The sequence below is a fragment of the Danio aesculapii genome, chromosome 23 (assembly GCF_903798145.1).
Source record: "Danio aesculapii chromosome 23, fDanAes4.1, whole genome shotgun sequence".
In the NCBI taxonomy this organism is placed as follows: Eukaryota; Metazoa; Chordata; class Actinopteri; order Cypriniformes; family Danionidae; genus Danio; species Danio aesculapii.
In genome coordinates, this window is record NC_079457.1 from 23,234,837 (window position 1) to 23,250,692 (window position 15,856).

Sequence of the window (15,856 nt, forward strand, 5' to 3'; positions counted from 1 at the left end):
TGAGAATAAAACAAAAATGAAGAAAACATGCTTTTCTCTTCCAAGAAAAAAAAATCAAATAAAATACACAATAACAAGATAGTACACACATGAAAAGAGCAAAAAGTAAGAGTGCTGGCCATCATTTATTGATTAACCACACATAGAAACACAAATCATCACTTTGTGGCCACAAAACAAACCAAACATTGTAAGAAAAGTAAAATAAATGTCAAGTACCGCATAAGCATGTAAATAATAATTTCAATAAGCACTGGTATTGTCAAACACACACATATTTACTAAACTGTGAGATCCTGAATTACTAGTTCCAGTTATTAATACAGCATCCTAATAAAATGACCAAAAAAAGAGAAATAAAACAATTCCTTCATCTACTCCTCGTGTATCCTTCATGATCACGGACAGCTTAATTAAACAACCAGTTTCTCATATGCTAAATAAACAACGCTTAGATAATTATAAACTTAATATTAAAACGAGTTTAGAAGCAAGTCTGATACGAATTCACATTAAATGTGACCACTGCATGCACACTAGATTGTCTGACATATGCAATTCTAGAAAGATACATAAAGAAATAAGTTACACCGGGGCACAATTATTGCCTTTATGCCAAACAAAATTCAGTTGTTTTTTTTGTAAAGTTTTGGATTACTCAAAATATTTCATTTCACACTCTGCATATATAAAACACTATTTGTTTTCCATATTGCAGAAATTTCTAAGTAGGCATGGGACGATAACCGGTTAAGGTTTACTGTAGTTTGGTAAAGTTTTCTGTCATACCGTTCCTAAGGTGTGTTTTTCACAACTATTGTGTTTAGTTTTTAGGACAACAGTATCTCCAGCAGAAAAGGAACTTCTACATCAAAAGCTACTGGTCAAAAATATTTTAAATGTTTCTTAAAATAAAATATATAATGTTAAAGGGGTGGGGGGGGGCTTTTTACCTTGTCACTCATTTTGGAGCAGTAATCACAATACCATGATAATTCTATCCAAGGTTCTCATACCATCAAAATCTTATACCGGCTCATGCCTAAATCTAAATGATCCAAAGTTTCACCTTTTGGAATGCTTGGGGTTTTACTATTATAGTAAAACCCTAATATTGTATTATTTTACTTTTATATTATATTAACCTTCAGGATATCTAAATGTAGGTGACATTTCCCTTTAGTGGAACATTAAGGAAGATTGTTAGCTGAAAACTGTGGTCCTTTTTGATTCGTTCTTTGAGAGTCATATAATCATAACACAGGCAAAACAAAATTAATACAAGTTGCTCTTGATGATAGAGTGAGGTCTTATGAAGCAAAACGATGAACTGGCATTTTTACTGTGCATTAAAGGTATTAATGTTGCAAATAACATTCAGATTCCTGTTGTTTTGCTTCATAAGACCTCAACGTACGGCCATGGTTTCAGCTAAAAATCTTTACTTGAAAATCTGAAGGTCACCTACATCTTAAATGAAGTGAAATTTGTTCATATTGTGTGAACATACCCCTTTAAGTTACTAAATGATTAAGTTTTAAAAATGAGCTTAATGCAATTTCCATGTATGGATTGCTTGAAGTCTGCCAGACATGATATGATAAGCACTATTTTTAGTGCCTGTTCACAATAAACGCAGCCAGCATTAGAAATACATGCAACAATTAAAGCTGTAGTAACTCTGGGTTACTGGGAAAAATAATGCAAACACTGATTGTCCATTTACCAGCTCACTTTGCTGCCCAGTTGAGGTGAATGTGATAAAGTGCAACGTCACATTGAATGACCTTCAGTCTCGTTGTTCTGAAAAGTTCTCAGTGCACTTGATTGACTTCTTGGTTGTGGTTCTGATTGACGTTGTTGTTGTGGTTGTGAAGCGCCTGGTTGCGGTGGTGTCTGTGGAGGTGGATGGCGTTGGCCTCAGGTATGTCGATGGGTTCAAATGTGCTCTGAACAAGAGGCATGAACTGCCGGAATATGCTCACACTTCCATGCCAGAAGGTGGGCTGGGGGAGCCGGCCAGCCGGGCTCCATGAGCGGGAGGAGGGGTCGTAGACCTCAACCACATCAGACAGCTCAAAGGTGTTATCGTAACCACCGGACACATAGAGTCGACCACCCAGAGCTGACACACTTCCACCAACATGAACCTGTGGAGTGTGAATGTATGATTTTTATTTCCCTCTTAAATAATAAAAACTATTATAACTTTAAATTGGACAGGAGTTTGAGTGTTCATTCTATGTTGACTCATTAACTTCAAGGCTACTGCACTATATAATTCACTTTTTAAATATTTTGTATTGTGGAAGCACTTAGAGGCCATATTTTGCTTTTTCACAAGATGTTATTGATCTTATTCTTCACGTACTAGCGGGCACAGCCATTGTTATCTTTTTTGGTTAGAGCAGTGGTCACCAAACTTGTTCCTGGAGGGCCGGTGTCCTGCAGATTTTAGCTCCAACCCTAATCAAACACACCTGAACAAGCTAATCAAGGTCTTACTAGGTGTACTCGAAACATCCAGGCAGGTGTGTTGAGGCAAGTTGGAGCTAAATCCTGCAGGGACACCAGCTCTCCAGGACCGAGATTGGTGACCCCTGGGTTAGAGACTTCCTTTCTTGATTTTTTTAGATGTAAAAAAAATGTAATTTAAGATGTTAAAACTTATATTTTCTTATTACATTATTCTACTTTTTGTGTTTAGTCATAAACGCACTTGTTTGTAGAGCAAAGAGTTTGACTATTTTCTGCCTTTATTACTCAGTCATTTCTCCCATAGGCAACTGATTCAGAAGTACTAAAACAATTGGAAAAACAAGCACACTTTCACAATAAAGAATAAGGTCTCTCATAAGAAAAATGAATAATAAACTCTCTGTTGTCCCACAAATTTGTTTAAGTTTCGAAATAACTCACCGATTATTTATTGTACCATGGTGTAAGTGTCTGATTTTTGGAGTTTTTGTGTGTGTCTCTATATATGCAAATTATCTGCTTTTTCAGCACCTGCTATTCATCATTTGCCTCAGTTATTCTGACAACAAACAAACACAACATCTGCATGCTAGCCATGTTAATCTAAACTCCAGATACCCTATTTGCAGTTCTGAGTGTGTATACGCGACTGAAAGCAGGCGGACGTGTTAAATTCAGTTCTCTTTTGCATTAACTGTCAAATACACACAAGATTATCTCCAAAGTACACAGATCTAAAGTTAATATTGTGGTTATGCCTGTGATTTTATCTGCCTTTGGGAGTGGACTTGATGCCGTTTTACTTACAACTTTACACAGTAAAGGCCAATTAATACTAATGAGTTGAGTGATCATTGTACCCCACAACGTATCCACTGTGGGTAGCCAAAGCTGTTGTAAGCATTTGCACTTATGTTTACTGTCTGTCTTTTTTTGCAATAACACATTTTTGAAATGTTAGCAGGCAGTTGGGTTTCTAGGGAACCGGTAAATGTTCAACTACTTTACTCAAAATATACACAAAACAAATGTATCCATCTGGAGGTCCACCGCTGAAGTAGGGTTGTTTCAATACTGGAATACGATACCAATTAGTACTGAAATTTAAAAAACGTCCATTTCCCATGAACATTTGAGCACTGTAAAGCACGGGTTGTTGCTAGATCGGATACGTTTGCGGCTGGAAGTTAATGAGAATTATGTCTATTATTTATTAAATTTCCCATTTATTGTATTTTATTAACGTCTAACCCCACTCAAACCCTAAACCCAACCATCACAGTAACGTAAAAACAGTTGTTGTACCGAGTATTATTTATGTTATCTATTAAATTACCCAATAAACTGTATTTTTTAACGCCTACCCCGACCCCAACCCTAAACCCAACCGTCACAGTACTGTAAAAATATTAATTATTGTTATACAGTGTCATAAAAAATGCTACTATATTAATGTGCATATCGCACTTCTGGCTGGTCGCCTATCCGATCTAGACTTTACCTGAAGCGCGTTCTTAAACAGCGCTGATTTGCCAGTGTTCACATACTCAACAAAAATAACTGTGATTGGCCGTGAAGGTCACCGGTACTCACTGCTGTTTACTGAGTGTAACCACAGATACAGGGACACTGCAGTCACGTCGATCAGCTGGATTGTCTATAAGCTGACATACAAATCTGCTGATGAATCGTGGCTTTAAAACGCTCCAGTGTCCCTGTATCTCCACTCTCAGCCCTGCCAACAATCATCTGAGCTACCAATCACAGATCTTGCACTCTGCATCATAATGATGTGTTGTTTCTTTTATTAAAAGGTGTGCATAAGGGTGGCGAAGGGTATGCTACTGTTTGAAAGCTTTGCCGGACCTAAGGCTGCACTTGTCTCTGAAGTAAAAATTAGCTTTAAATGAAACTGAATAAGTAAACGCTTAATAGGACTCCTATTAATATGTCATTGTACATTCTATAGATGATTCAATCACAAAAAAATAACAAAAGACATTACACACTTTAGAGTGAAACAACATAAAAATGTACATACTTGTGTCATAGGACTAATCTTGTCCCATTCGTTTTTCTGCGGGTTGTAGACGTCAACTTCTGCCGAATCATCTCTGAAACACAAGAGTAATCATGAGAAACATCCTTCTTTCATGACATTTTAAAATTGTGCAGAAAATAGTATAAATAATAAGTAAATAATCACCTTACAAAGTAGATCAAGCCATTAAGGGTCACGGATTTAGGGGCAAATGACCATGGAGGCAGCTCGCCACTGTTGAGAAGTGACCAGCGGTTGCTTTCAGCATCGTAGCACTGAATTGCCATCGTGTCCTCTCCTGTTAAAGATCCAATGGCGTACAGCCGTCCCCTACATGCTGTAGTAGAACAGTTATCCATGGGATGAGGCATGGGCGGAAGAGCCTCCCAGCAGTCAATGGTATGATCATAACGTTCTGTGCTGTCAGACCCGACCACATAGAGCTGACCCTTCAGGACGCAGGAGCTGTGGTACTCTCTGGCTTTCAGCATAGGAGAGACCTCTGTCCACTCATTCACACTGGAGTTGTACCGCCAAACACAATCATAGAGACGTGATCCATCTGAGCCACCTGTCACAAATAAAGTAGGTTTGAAAGCTAAACAGATATGCAATACCAAATAAGAATAGACATTCTTTCCTATCATTTATCAAACCTGCCTACGCTAACAGACTCAGACTGTGTTCTTCTGCTAAGGTTACTGCTTTACATAGTGATGAAACAATTTGGGATGAATGTTTTTGGGTTTTAGGCAGGGTAGTTATTGAGTTGCATTAAAAAAAAAAACTATATACTGCACTTTCTGCACTTCTCATATAGAGCATTGCTCTCAAAGTATACACTATGGCTGATAAGTGTGGAGGCATTGCACAGTGAAATTCTGTGTTTATGCTCTATTCAATATGTTGTTAACAGGACAGTTCTTATGAAGATAAATCATTAAATGGGAAGCTTTGAACAAGCTGCTCTTACGATTACTGTCCACTTTAGTGTTTTGCACTGCTTTTCTGCACTCTTCTTCAACTACTGCACAGTATATAGCAATTGTACATATTGCCACCTAGTGGAATGTTTTAATTTTCTGTGGATTAACTTGCATTGATTAATGGGGTATATGCACACAGACTTTTAATTTCAGTTAGCCAGCCCCAGGGCTTCCGGTTAATTGTCATCCCATACAAAATTGCTGCGTTTAAGATCTGATTTCTTTAGAAAACAGCGATCTTCGCTGTCTAGCTGAGATACGATATAAAGTGGGCATCAGACCAAACAAGAAGACATGCCACGTCTTTAAAATATGGAAATTAATTTTACCCCAGTATTTTCAAAGGAATATCTGCGCTAGCCTACCGCTAATGATGGCGCCTACGTTTAAATGGTCTTTCGTCTTTTTTTACGCTTTGTGGATGCTTAAGTCTATTTAACTGATTGAATTACATTACAACATCGATGCTGTAGAAGGAACCTTATGAAATTTAAAATAGTCACATAAAGCTTTAACTGGAAGTCCATCATTGGCTGAAAAACACTAGCTGTGCATATAGCCCATTGTTCATCTCAAGAAGAGCATTGTGAGCTGACAAAGTACAGTGGTCCTTCACCATAACGCGGATCACCTTTCACGGTCTCGCTGATTATTTAGTGCAATTTGACATGCTTTTTTACAGTGCTTTGTGTTCTGCGTCCTGATTAGCACATTGTGTTTTGCATCCTGATTGGCTGTAGATCATTGTCAATCAATCTCTTCCGTGGTGTGTCTTCTGCACAGTAAAGAATGCATTCAGTTTGTCAAATTGACATAAATCTTTGATTGCTAGCAGTGTGACTCTGAAGTTATTTACTCTATGTTTTGCAAGTTTTCTCCCCAACAAACCCCATGATGTTGCCGAAACATTCTGCACCATCATTGGCACCCACGGTAGCACCCAAAAGGCAGAGGAAGATGCTAACCATCACACAAAAAGTTGGACTTCTGGACATGCTAAAGGAAGGTAGAAGTAACTCGAGTGTTTAAATGAGAGAAAGTGTAAAAAATGTTAATGCCTGTCTGAGAAAAGTTTTACAGCTTTTAAACATCTTTAACAATGGTGTCCTGCATAGTTTAGCTCCAACTTCCTTCAACACTTGCCTGGAAGTTTTATAATACTAAGAAAGAGTTTGATTAGCTGCTTCAGGTGTGTTTAATTGGGGTTTGAACTAAAATATGGAGGACACCAGCCTCCCAGGATCGAGTTTGGACATTCCTGATCTATAATAATAGTAAAAAATAAAGCAAACTACTTTGCCTATTGCGGGCTATTTTTGGAATGTAACTCCTGCAAATAACCGGGAGGGACCACTGTAACTTGTTTGGATAAGATTTTAGATGTAACTTTTAAAAGAACAGAATTTTTACCAAATATTTATATTAATCCTTAACAAAACTACAATATTAAGAACCAGTATCATTAAGTTGAATCTGATCTGAAATGACTGATGTTTTCCCAAATAAAGCATTATTCCCCAAGGTAACCGATGCGTCACCTGAAATCACGCTGACCACTGCTGATCTGGCAGAACATTATGTCCTATGACCACGGTTTTGCATGGCCAAATATACAGGGGTTTATTTATACTTTGGCCGCCATGTTGTAAACAGTTTGGACACTTTGCCTGCTTGGGGATTTGTGCTTTCTTCTATTACCTTAGCATGAAGTAATTAAACCACAAGGAGAAGCTGCTTGTTGAGTGTACGTTTGTCTAAAACAGGAAACACAGTCGTTATACAAACCTGTCACATAAATGTCATTTCCCAGGGCGGCTATGCTGTAGCCACCTCCAAGGTGGTCTGGGAATTCAGCCAAGTATCTCCACTGTCCTGTCTGTGGGTTGTAACAGTCCACAGTAACAAGTTCATCACAGTCTTGATCACATCCTCCCACTACCACCAGAATTTCAGCCAGGCCGGTGGATGGACGCGGGCGCATTCGATGACCAGGACGGTCATGGCGGTCATATTCATATGACTGAAAACTGCGTGCCTCACTGACTAACCGCAAACAGGCTGGTGACAAGTAGACCAGTGGATCGCTCTCCACATGAGCCAGAAGGTAGAAACGGCGAACAAATGGTAGTCGTACCTGATGTAACAACTCAGGCCAGTAATGCAACCGTTGTTGCAAGTCAGCTTTGACCCAGCGCACGGCAATCTGGTAAGCCGTTTCTTCCTTATCCACACATAGTCCATCATCAGACACAAACTCCAGCAGGCGCTTCCATGACAACCGTTCAAAGTCCATGCTCTTTGCCAGCTCCACAATGTTCTTCAACACAAAACGGCGAGCGCTAGCTGCTAGCTCGCGACAGGCGTAAGCCTCTGCAAACTCCTGGATCTCCAAGCAGTTGGAAACATCAAGTCTCTGCTCCAGAAATGCACAGCAGGCTTCTTTGACGGAAGGGAACTGGAACAGATCTGCTGTCTTGAGCAAGAGATCCACATTGTCATGCGTGACGGTCACACGACCAGTATAGCAAAAGTCCACCAGGAGGCCCAAAAGTTCCGCCGATACTTCATGGAGCACCACACGGTCCATGACGCTCTCTCGCAGAGTCCCAGCGAACATGGCACGGAAGTACATGCTGGCAGCTGCTAGCACAGTCCGATGGCAATGGAACTCCTTGCCTTCAGCACACAGAGTGACGTCGAAGAACTTGCGCTCTGCGCGGAGCTCATGGATCCCACGGAGTAAGTTGACGGCGTGGGCTGTGTCGAAGAAGGGCAGCATAGAAGGCTGTGTTTGTAACACTGGCTTCTCCATAGTAATCCCTTATTGCTTTCCTTGATTCTCTTGATGTCCGTCTGGTCAGAATGCTGGAGTCATCTTTAAACAGAGAAAATTAATTTAAATAGATTGTAAGTTTCTTTAAAAAAATGAAAAACAAAACGAAAAAACCCAAACTGAAGTTTTAGCCTACCTGTAAATCTTATAAAACATTTAAATTTGTGAAAGGCACAGGAGTGAGTAGCTTCTAGAACCAAATAGCATGTGGTTATGACGAATGTGAGCAACCGTTGGTCTCTTAAGAAAGAGTGCTTGTCGTGTCTAGTCTATAAATACACCAGGAGTGTCCACTTTCACAGGCTGGGAGGGGGGCTTGCTGCACACTGTTTAGCTTCCCTTACTGAACATTACAGAAACTTCTCTATTCTCCACTATGAGTAACTCCTCATACAGCAACAAGGCTATAAGTGTTAGTTTAACTAAAAATAAAACTGTGTCATTATTACTCAACCTCATTCATTCCAACCCTGTAATACCCTGGGTTCTGCTGAAATGAAAAAGACAGAATGTCAGAACTGCTCTTTTCCACACAAGAAATGTGAATGGCAAAAAAAGATAATAGCAGGAGTTCTTACAACTTAATATGTTGTGTTGTGTTTCCAAAGTCTTCTAAAGCTTGAGCTGGTTAAAGGCAAATGCATTCTGACTGGCTGGCAATGTTTTTATTGTTCATTAACTAGTATTAGTTACTACTAAAATTAACTAAATATTAAACTATTAACTAAATATCCAGCTCATATAGAGTGAAGAATTTATTACATTACATTACATTATATATATATATATATATATATATATATATATATATATATATATATATATATATATATATATATATATATATATATATATATATATATATATATATATATATATATATAATATATATATATATATATATATATAAAATATATATATATATATATATATATATATATATATATATATATATATATATAATATATATATATATATATATATATATATATATATATATATATATAATATATATATATATATAATATATATATAATATATATATATAATATATATATATATATATATATATATATATATATATATATATATATATATATATATATATATATATATATATATATATATATATATATATATATATATATAGATAGATAGATAGATAGATAGATAGATATCTCCTTGCACTGTTTCTCATGTTTACATTCTCAACATAAGCCACGATGCACGAAGCTTAAGAAAGGCTTTTTTCAATGTCAGTGTGAGTTTAAAATATAATGGCATTTCAAACTCAAGGATCAGGTAACAAAACCAGGTGGCAAACACTCATGACTCTTTTAAAGGCACAAAACAACCATAGCTTAAACTGAAAATCCTTGTGACATTCCATGCAATGATTTACCTAAGCAGCAGGCAGCTCAGAGAAGTTTTATGAAGGCTGGCTCATCAAAAAGGATGAGAAAGAGAGAGAGAGGGCCCCAAAGGGTCAACAAACTGCAGTGAAACAGACCTGCTCTGGAAAAGCAGAGCTCTACAGATTTCACTGAGAGACCTACTTTATGTGGTGCAGGGCTGAGGAATAATGAATTCACTTGTGCGTGATCTGGGTTCCTGAGAGGTTAAGTATTTTTGGAAAGTATTAGATATCAATAATATATATATGATATTCTCCATAATGCACTGCAGTGTCACTGTTGTGCATTTGTATCTTATTCAAATAAATTATCTTGGGGAAAAGAATGCATTTTTAAATCTATAGTAATATTATTAAATGTTTATCATAATTAAAAATGTTTAAAAATGTGTATTTTTCATACATAAATGTATTTCAGGAATTTTCACCCTCCCACAGAACATTTTCCAATACATTTAATGTTTTTTTGTTTGTTTAAAAACCGATAATGACAAATTATACTGTGGGGTGACATTCAGGGGCTAAAACTAAATTAAGGGCCTAAAAATGTAAGAAAATATTCAGTAAATATGCATTAAATGGATCAAAGGAGATTTTAAATACTTTATTTAAAAATAGCTTTCTATTTCTATTCTATATTTCCTGAATCTTTTTCTTGAATCCTGAAAAAAAATGCATTATGGTTTCAACATATCCCAATGATTTTCATGAAAGTTCATGTGACACTAAAGACTGAAAAGGGGATTCTGAAGGATTCTGAAAATTCAGCTTTGCCATCACAAGAATATACGCTTTAGTTTTTATAATATATAGAACAGACCCTTTTTTCCAGCTGTAGTAATATTAAACAGTACTACTGTTCTTACTATATTTTTGTTCAAATATATGCAGACTTGATCATAAGATCAAGAAAAAATGGTATAGACTCCAAACTTATTAATAGGATACAACATTTAAACTCAATCAATCTATCTGATTCATGACAATGACAAATAATGATTCTGTAATTCAAAAATGCTCTGGCAGTTCTGTATAGCTGAGCTCTGGTTTTCAGCAGGTAATGGTTATGATGCAACCATCCCGTTCCTTTCATACATGTCAGGTATTAAGCAACTCGCATACCAAACTGCTTACTAGTACTATGTTTACCATTCGGCCTGAAAATAGCATGATGAGTGACAGTGACCGGCACTAGATGTTTCCTGATTTGTCTTGTCATGTCAATGAGATGTCATGATCTATAATAAGCATGAGCTGCCATATCAACAGTACAAAACATTTATTATGAAAACAGAGATTTCTTAAAGGGATAGTTCACCCAAAAAAATTTAATTTCCTGTTAATTTACCCACCCTCAATTCATCAAAGATGTTGGTGACTTTCTTCGGCAGAATATTAAAGAAGATTGTAGACTGGTCGCTTTTGACAAATGCACAAGAGCTGGTGATGCAATCAACAATATCTATATCAACCCATATCAACAAACTTCATCACCTGACCTCCCGTCCAAGTTATTCAATTCAATTCACCTTTATTCGTATAGCGCTTTTACAATGTAGATTGTGTCAAAGCAGCTTCACATAAAAGGTCATAGTAAATTGGAACAGTGTAGTTCAGTTTTCAGTGTTTAAGTTCAGTTTAGCTCAGTTCAGTGTGGTTTAAAAATCACTACTGAGAGTCCAAACACTGAAGAGCAAAGTACCACCCTTGTGCTTTCGACATTATATTGACAGAACTACATTCACATATGTGCACAGATCTGTTTGCCCAGGCTTTGGATTAAAGCTAAAAATATTAATGTTCAATTTCTTACACAGACCAATCATTTCGACCTCAGTGTGTCATCAGGAGCCATGGTTATTGTTTTGCACGTGCTTGTATGTGTATAAAAAAACATATCACTATTCATTGCCATTATATGAATATATAAAATTCTTCTTTAATGCTCTACTGAAGAAGAAAAAGTTTTATCTTGGATGACCTGTGGGTGAATAAATTAACAGGACCTTTTTGGGGTGAACAATCGCTTTAAAAATGTCTATTAGACAAAAAATTTCAATATTTGTATGTAGATAAATTGACCTCCATTTTATTTTTTATTTATTTTACCCTTTAGTTCTGGCAACCAGTCGATGATATTTATGCATCTCGTTGAACAACAGCAAATCCCTTTATGAACCCCTCAGGGCCTCATTTCCATTTACTGCCATTGTACACCCTGAGTGTATGTCTCTAATCCCATCAGTGGTCTTCTGTCTAATGTCGCACCTGGCTGAGAAATGCCCATCATAACACAGCTGCCTCGGCTCTGCATTCCATCAAGACAAATACAGGAGCTGAGCAACACTGGGCCCTGGGACATTCACGATCAAACTCTGCTTCACTCTATATAGCTAGTTAAACCAGTCCTCAATACATTACATTTATGCAGAAACCCACCAGTAGCCTGTGTAATAAAGATAGGATTTGTTCTTTTAGAGGCAATTAGTGCTATTTGTTAAATGAAACAATACTATGAGCGGCAGCAATATTTACAAACGTTTTTAAATCTTTTAAAAACTATATAGTATAGCATGAAAATAAACAGATTTTTTTGTTTGTTTATTAATTAAAGAACAACTTACAAAAGTGTGTTTGTATATACTACCAGTCAAACTTAAAAACACAAATACTTTTAGAGAAAAAAAAAGTCTCTTCTCACCACAAATAAAACCTCTGATATCATTTAAATTTATAGACCATTTCAATGTAGTAATGTCACTGGCCCATGACTATTTCTACTTGTCAAACTATTTTAATAACTGTAACAAGTGGCAATTGAATCATATCCTAACATTATTAATCAATGTAGACCTTTCAGGATTCTCGGAATATGGAAATAAAATAAATAAAATAAAGCCCTCAAAATGGTCTATAATAGTATATAAATATATATTTATATATTTATTATAAATGTGTGTGTGTGTGTGTATATATATATATATATATATATATATACACATATTTTTGTAGATGTTTTTCATGATACCTTGATGAACGGTTTCTGCAGGTTTCTTCAAGTGAAATTTAAGACTTTTTAAACCCTTTTAAGACCATTATGAATTAAATTTTAGAGTTAAACAGGGCTAAACATTAAGGATTTTTTCTAATGGCCCGGTTACTTTTTTAAACATTTTTTGTATTAATGCAATGCATGTAAAGTTTTTGTATTAATGCAATGCATGTAAAGGGATGTGTTGCTTTACTTTTCTTTCCCTGATTCGGGGAACTTAATTAATAAACAGATAATAAATAAATGGGGACGCAGTGGCACAGTAGGTAGTGCTGTCGGCTCACAGCAAAAAGGGCGCTGGTTCGAGCCTCGGCTGGGTCAGTTAGCATTTCTGTGTGGAGTTTGCATGTTCTCCCTGCGTTCATGTGGGTTTCCTCGGGGTGCTCCGGTTTCCCCCACAGTCCAAAGACATGCGGTACAGGTGAATTGGGTAGGCTAAAATATGCATAGTGTATGAGTGTGAATGAGTGTATGGATGTCTCCCAGAGATGGGTTGCAGCTTGAAAGGCATCCACTGCGTAAATCGTATGCTGGATAAGTTGACGGTTCATTCCGTTGTGGCAATCCCGGATTAATAAAGGAACTATATAATAACAACTTAAATATGAAAAAATGTTTTGAGATGGATTATTGGTGATTGGGTGTTGGCCTAATAGGGTAGCTTTACCTGGACATAGAAAAAAAAGACCTGTTTAAAACCTACAACACAATATTTTAATGAGTTTAAGACCTCGTGGACACCCTGGATGAATGAAGAAAGTTCAAAATCTACAGCTTTAATTTGAAATTAAATATTTTGTAACAAATCATTTTAACGTACCTTTTGATCAATTTATTGTGCCACTGCTGACAAAATATTTTGTAACAATATTTGTTGTACTAATATGCTTGCATTAAAATATGATGCAGCACAATTATATTAATATAAATAATAAAATGTGTATTTATCAATGGATGATTTCTGAAGGATCATGTTACATTAAAGCATTATTGATGTTGACATTTCAGATTTCAATTACAGGAGTAAATTACAATTTAAAAATACATTCACAAAGAAAACAGTCATTTAAATTTGAAATAAAAGTGTAATATTTTAAAATGTTATTGCATATTTCACTGATAACGTTAATATAGCCCATCAATGCCTATAAAAGTTAGTCTTTGTACGCTGGGGTTAAAGCTATTTTCACCCCTTTGTCACACCTGTTTTGTTATAGTCAAAAAGACCTTCAAAATACAGTCTATTTTAAGATTTGACCGATAATGTCATGCATTGCTCATCTTCACCTAACGTTACTGCCAACATACTAACGAGGCATCACGTAACAACGAAACCGTTTCTAATATAATTTCCAAACCAGCAAGTAATCATTATTTATAAGACTTTCGAGCAAAATGCAGCGTCAATATTCATAAACATAAACATACGTGGAATCACTTTCCCGACACAATAACCGTCTGTTGTCTGTCTGCCTGCCTGTTGAGAAAAACAACACGAGAAGCGTCACATTTTACCTTCATACACAGGCTGTTTCGTACGCTTTTGTTCTTACCGATTCCAGTCGTTAACGGTTTCTGCTAGTATTATCCTCGGATAGTTTGGTAGATTAGATTAATTTGTGTATGTATGGTTTAAGTTTGCTAGCATATCGGTTTTGTCCTCGCTCATGTCAGCGCCATGACTCCGCATCATAAGAGACCCTCATTGGACACTTGTGCACCAGTTACATGGTGACGTGATCTCAAGTTGGACTGTCCAAACTGTTGAACTGACGCCGCTTAATGGAAGCTTGTCGTCAAATACTTCACCATTAAGATGAGATTTTCTCTTCACTTTCTACATAACACGGGTATGTTTATGGAGGCTCAGTAAAACCTTCGAATTTATTTTAAAATATCATGGCGAAAGCAATGAAAACAAAACCGCGCCAAACAGTAAAGACCAGATTGTAAGGAGGATTTTAAATAAGGGTTTGATTTAAAAGTGCAGTTACTCATGTTTGTCTTTGACAATGGTTTCATTCTCCCTATTTTCAGTTTCAAAAACAAATATATTTATCATGTAGATTACATGTTTTTATTTAACTCCTATAACCTACTCCAAAACTGTAAGAGGCCTAGGTTGTTCACTTTTATTAACCAGTTTTCACAAAATGTTAGTTGTTTTATGCTTTTTGTAAAAATAGCTGCACTATTTTGATGCTTTGCATTTTCAAAAAAAAAAAATATATATATATTTTTATGCTGCAAAAAAAAAAAAAAACCATGACTTGTTTAAAATGTTAAATAATCTTTGGGTTTTCCACTTAATAATACCGGACAAATCTATCTTTGGGATTAGTGCCACTTAAGATATATGAAGATAACAGGATAAGTCCTACTTATATTTTGCATGTGTAATTTATAGCACAGTCAGCCTGTATGTAAAGAAATTAACAGAAACACAATAAACAGGTACGCTAAGTACTGTGTTTACAGAAAAACCACAAGTGCATCACATAAGCTTCATATGGTAAAGTCATAAGTAAATCACATATTAAATACTCAGGAAATTGGGTTTTGGAACACATTCATGTGAATATTTGTATTTCACGAGACACCCAGTGCTTAATTTGAGTCAGATCTTGCCGGATCCTCTTCCAGAAAATGTCAGATATTTGTGTTTTGCGTTCTGGTATTTATTTTAATGGATCTGGCATTAACGTGTGCATGGTGAATATCTATGTGTGTGTGTGTGTGTGTGTGTGTGTAAGAGAGAGTAATAGAGAATGTGTATGTGAATGAGTAAAAACGAAGGCTGTTTGGATTGTGTGTGTGCGCACAGATCACGTTTAACTATTGGCACTCTACAATATTTTTATTCAATCATCTTTCTTGTGTTTATAATCAATCTCATTGGTTGGAGCAGCAAAAATAAATAATGGCACAGTGGCCAACCTAAGCAATATATATTTATCTATTTTTTTAAATGCAAAGAGGCAGTCACGCAAATTTTCATTTTTTAAAACCACGAGTAAATATGATAAAGAGCCTGATCAAAAGAGATCTTGAG

The 15,856-nt window shown here is 36.1% G+C and overlaps 1 protein-coding gene across 3 annotated transcripts; it reads right to left on the reverse strand.

Annotated features, from left to right (window-relative positions):
- Positions 1-997: 997 nt before the first annotated feature.
- klhl21 (kelch-like family member 21) lies at positions 998-14,502 on the reverse strand. Of its 3 annotated transcripts, XM_056449081.1 has the most exons (6): positions 14,358-14,502; positions 14,233-14,281; positions 7,291-8,380; positions 4,685-5,090; positions 4,520-4,592; positions 998-2,150 (listed from the first exon to the last, which is right to left on the reverse strand). In XM_056449081.1, exons 3-6 carry the CDS (start codon positions 8,315-8,317, stop codon positions 1,815-1,817), a joined length of 1,842 nt encoding a protein of 613 aa, XP_056305056.1. In that variant the 5' UTR covers positions 8,318-8,380; positions 14,233-14,281; positions 14,358-14,502; the 3' UTR covers positions 998-1,814. The 3 variants fall into 3 exon arrangements, with proteins under 3 accessions (XP_056305056.1, XP_056305057.1, XP_056305055.1); XM_056449082.1 differs by lacking the exon at positions 14,233-14,281; XM_056449080.1 differs by lacking the exons at positions 14,233-14,281; positions 14,358-14,502 and adding an exon at positions 8,475-8,584.
- Positions 14,503-15,856: the final 1,354 nt, after the last annotated feature.

Coding starts and splice junctions, on each gene's coding strand:
- klhl21 (XM_056449082.1), bottom strand. CDS start 8,317: ATGGAGAAGCCAGTGTTACAAACACAGCCTTCTATGCTGCCCTTCTTC. Junction 5,091..7,290: donor AAATGACATTTATGTGACAG/GTTTGTATAACG, acceptor TATTTGTGACAG/GTGGCTCAGATGGATCACGT. Junction 2,151..4,519: donor AGATTAGTCCTATGACACAA/GTATGTACATTT, acceptor CACACTCCACAG/GTTCATGTTGGTGGAAGTGT.